Here is a 3878-nt window from a genome sequence, read left to right on the forward strand (position 1 = left end):
AAAAAGAAATAGTACAAAAGCACAAGCAAGGTAGTTTGCTGCCACCAAATTCAAACGCGTTGCTTATTAAAACTACAGGTTATGCATCGGGAGTAACGGTTGTTCATCAAGACTTGTGTATATGGACAGGCATGAAAAACAAAAATTTCCAAGCCTTTTTCCAGGAAATTCTAGCGGGATACCGGATTCGAACTCTTGCTATTGATCGTGTTGCCCAATGTGACAGACGTCTTGAACAGTATGTGAACAACAGCTTCTGTTCTGTTATATTGCGGCAAGCTGCCCGAATGTCACGCGGGTGTGATGAGGGCTATTGATTTACACCTTTCCCGTGGACATGGCTCTAAACTACCCGGCAGGACGGATTCTCCGTAACGGTAGCATTTGCTTTAGCACCAAGGCAGCATAACAAATCTCCCCATTCAGAGCCACCAGTTTAAAGCTGAGTAGGTATAGACTAGCAGAAATTGCCTGTACGGACGATATTGCAGTGGTCAGGTACTACAGTAGAGGCCGTCGATTGCCCTCGTTTTAACCCCTATACCAAGCCAGTGTATGTGGCTATGGAATAAGGGAAGGGGTTGAAGGGGGAGGGGGTAGGGGCTGGCAGGTTAACCATGGTGTTTTCTTAAGGCGCACAAGTGTAGAGAGAGAGGCGAGATATAGCGTTTGATGGCTGAACCATGTGTGCTTTCTGGCCCGTACACATGTTGTGTAGAAATACTTGAGGCCCAGAGAGGTTCAGGGGGCTGGGGAAGAGGAGGGGGTACAGAGTCCAGGGCAGTAGCAAACAAACTACGGACTACCAGGTGTCTGATTATTGAAATATTTCCCAGTTTACTTTTTCCAGGTTTCGGAATTTACTTTGCGCCTCCCGACCCGTTCAGGGATTCGAGACAGGAAAAACTTATTCTGTGGTGCCCGTGTATGATATATATATATTATATGTACTTCACACGATCGCCTGAGCCCTGCAAACTAATACAACTTCAACAGCGGCGAAAAAAAATCTATGTGTATACTTTTGAGTAAATATTTATATGCATTTCTTGCTAAAGGTCTTAATTTAACAATAGGCTATGGAACATAGAGGGGGATAAAAACGCACATTTGAACCGGTATCCAGTATCATGTTCACATAGAATTACTTGAAAACCCCTGCGATGTTGAGTTTAGTACGGATAAATATCTAAATTGAAACTTTATACTTATGAATTCAAAGTTTGTACCTCGCCTTTAGGGCGATTTAAAAGGCGCTCTATGAAAAGTTCTGAGACATTTACTATGCAGCTAGCGAAGTTCAAAGGCTGCATGTACCAGAAATGATACCCTCGGTGTCCTTTTCATATTGAAAAAGTGTCGGCATATAACATTCTGAGGAATTCTGAACTGTTATATACCTATAATAATATATGCTATTATGTAGCATATATCCACTATTATACAGCGGTATAAAAGACTCGCCTGAGATACATAATTAAGGAACTGGGGTGTATGTTAGATTTGATATCCATTATCGTTAGTGGTATACATTTCTTTGAAGGGTCCTCGGCATAGGGATGCCGAAAAAATAGCTGTGAAATATCTGAGAACAGTTCTGACCCATCGACCGGCTGTGTTTTGAACCAGCTCTTCTACCGCTGCCCAGTTGTGGCGGTTAGTTGTGTTTGCCTCGTTTTCACCTCGCTTAAAGTTCTAGTCCCCTTTCGGATGGGGAAGGGGGTAAGGTTAAGGAATTCCACATGTGGCGAAGGTATACAGGGAGGGGGAAGGTCTAGCAGAGAGCCAGCTCTGCCTTGGTTCCCGCAGGAATTAGGGTTTTGGATTTCTTAAAACCAGCCCCCCCAATTCACTGACCTATAGAGCGTGTGTGTGTGTGAGCAAGTTTGGGGCTAAGGCCGGCAGAAGGGACTGGTGTTTTAATGCTATCGCAGCCGGCGTCTCGCCGCATCTAACTCACTGTAGGAGCCCCTCTCGCGAACAAGGAGAGTGAGACATGTTTTAGAGCTGCTCCAGTCAGCATCTTTCTAAATATCGTCTTTTCTCACGTTGCAACTCACCAGAAGGCGAAATTTCATACACTTTAGGGGCGGAAGAAAACTTTGAAGTGAACTCCGCTCGAAAGGAACTGGGCGTGACAGACAGAAAATGGTGGATTCTGCAAGAAATTTCCGTGGTTCTGTCGCCGGTTGTATTTCCTGAACATGTGATACTTAAGCTGATTATATTTTGTTTTTAAAAAACTTCAAAAGTTTTTAGCTTCATTTGGACATGCACATCGCGTTGACCGTCGTGGTCAAAAGCTACTGTGCTGTGTACATGTAGTAATCGGATCGGTCTGCTAAGCTTTGGCGAAATTCATATGACTTAGTTGCTGTCTAGTTGGACAGTTGAAGAAGGCTGTTCCATGCTGCAATGTACAGGAACCTGAACTTTACGAAAAACTGGAAATTGGGAATCTTAATAATTGTTTACTGCCGACAGTTTTCTTGGAATCGGCAAAAGCTTCAAAGAGGTTGTGGAATTTCTTACTGCAGTTGTGATCAAAAATTGGGCAGTTTTCTAATGTAAGAAACGCTTAGACACAACCAGAACTTCCCAGTTTGTGTTTATGTGAAATTCAGAACTAATTCCTGGGGTGAATTCTCTGATGTCATTCTTGGGTATGTTGAAAGTTTGTCTGGAAAGGGTGAAATATAATGTCAGGAGACAACATGAATCGTCTTGGAAACGGAATCTCGCACGTACAAGATCTCTGAGATATGAGTGAAAGTTTTAAAGAGTCAGAAGTAGGTGGAGGGCTGTGCATCATCACCATGGGCAAGTTTTAAGGGCATGGGCTGTTGTGAAGAGCACTGGTCGTTTTTTTTATAGGAACAGAGGGGGTGCTAGGCATGGTCCCTGACTACCACTTTTCAATACAGTTTATCTCACAGTTTTTCAACATCTCTTTATCACATGCTGAAAATGATAATTTAGGATTTCATGCCTGTGTGCCATAGAGATTGGTAGGTGAGATATACAAGCATCTCGACTACAAAATTCTTGGACCAAAGTATGCGATGCCATAAGAAATGCAAGGAACGGTAAGAGAATAATGGTGCAAATGGCAGAGTATCAAAGGGCCAGTTAGTGAGAAAGACATTGGTTCCTCTGCAAAACGGTTTCTTCTCCCCCATTCTTCAGCTGAGCTGTGGATACTACGACATAAGAGTACATCTACTTGTACCTAACCAGCATGGAATACCCGTTTGGATTCTGACGTGTTTACCACACGTGCAGAAAGACTCGACACGATTGGGGAGAAAATTCGTTCGTCGAGGGAGAATGGATTTTGTGATTTTGAAAGTGAGTACACCAACAATTATAGTACATAAATTAGTGACAAAAACCAATAATACTTTAGTATTTTGACAACTAAATCTTAAGCAGAAAGACGAAGGCGTGATTGCTATTACTTTTTTCATACGTGTTTGTGTTATGTTGCTCTGCATAAAGCAGTAAGGAAGTGCATTCTCATTATTATATTCTCACTCCTGTGTTATTACTCCTCATGCAAGCTGCAAGCCTTATTCTGTTCATGTATATCTCCAATGTTATTTTATCATTTTCATAATCCACGTAAGCTCTGTAAAGGCATGTATATTATATGGAATCGGGGCAAGGTGTCACAGGTATTAGCGCTTTCAAACAAATCACACAAATGGGATGGGTTGCGTTATGTATTAGACATTGTGCAAAAGGGTTACGCAAGCGTTGATCTGAGGGGAATAAGTTCCTCGTTCATGCCACAAAGATTGCGTCTTTTGAGAGGACATGAATAGCCATTTCCTCTGCAAAAGTTCTTCTAAGTACCAGAATGTTGCTACATAGTGCAC

The 3878-nt window shown here is 42.4% G+C and overlaps 1 protein-coding gene across 1 annotated transcript in view; it reads left to right on the forward strand.

Annotated features, from left to right (window-relative positions):
- The first annotated feature begins 2929 nt into the window (after positions 1-2929).
- LOC135470304 (E3 ubiquitin-protein ligase PDZRN3-like) overlaps positions 2930-3878 on the forward strand; it is a 54094-nt gene continuing 53145 nt past the window's right edge. Inside the window, exon 1 of the mRNA XM_064749159.1 lies at positions 2930-3348. Coding sequence (XP_064605229.1) covers positions 3328-3348 — 21 coding nt within the window. The 5' untranslated portion in view covers positions 2930-3327. The remainder of the gene's footprint in view (positions 3349-3878) is intronic.

The sequence above is a fragment of the Liolophura sinensis genome, chromosome 7 (assembly GCF_032854445.1).
Source record: "Liolophura sinensis isolate JHLJ2023 chromosome 7, CUHK_Ljap_v2, whole genome shotgun sequence".
Classification (NCBI taxonomy): Eukaryota; Metazoa; Mollusca; class Polyplacophora; order Chitonida; family Chitonidae; genus Liolophura; species Liolophura sinensis.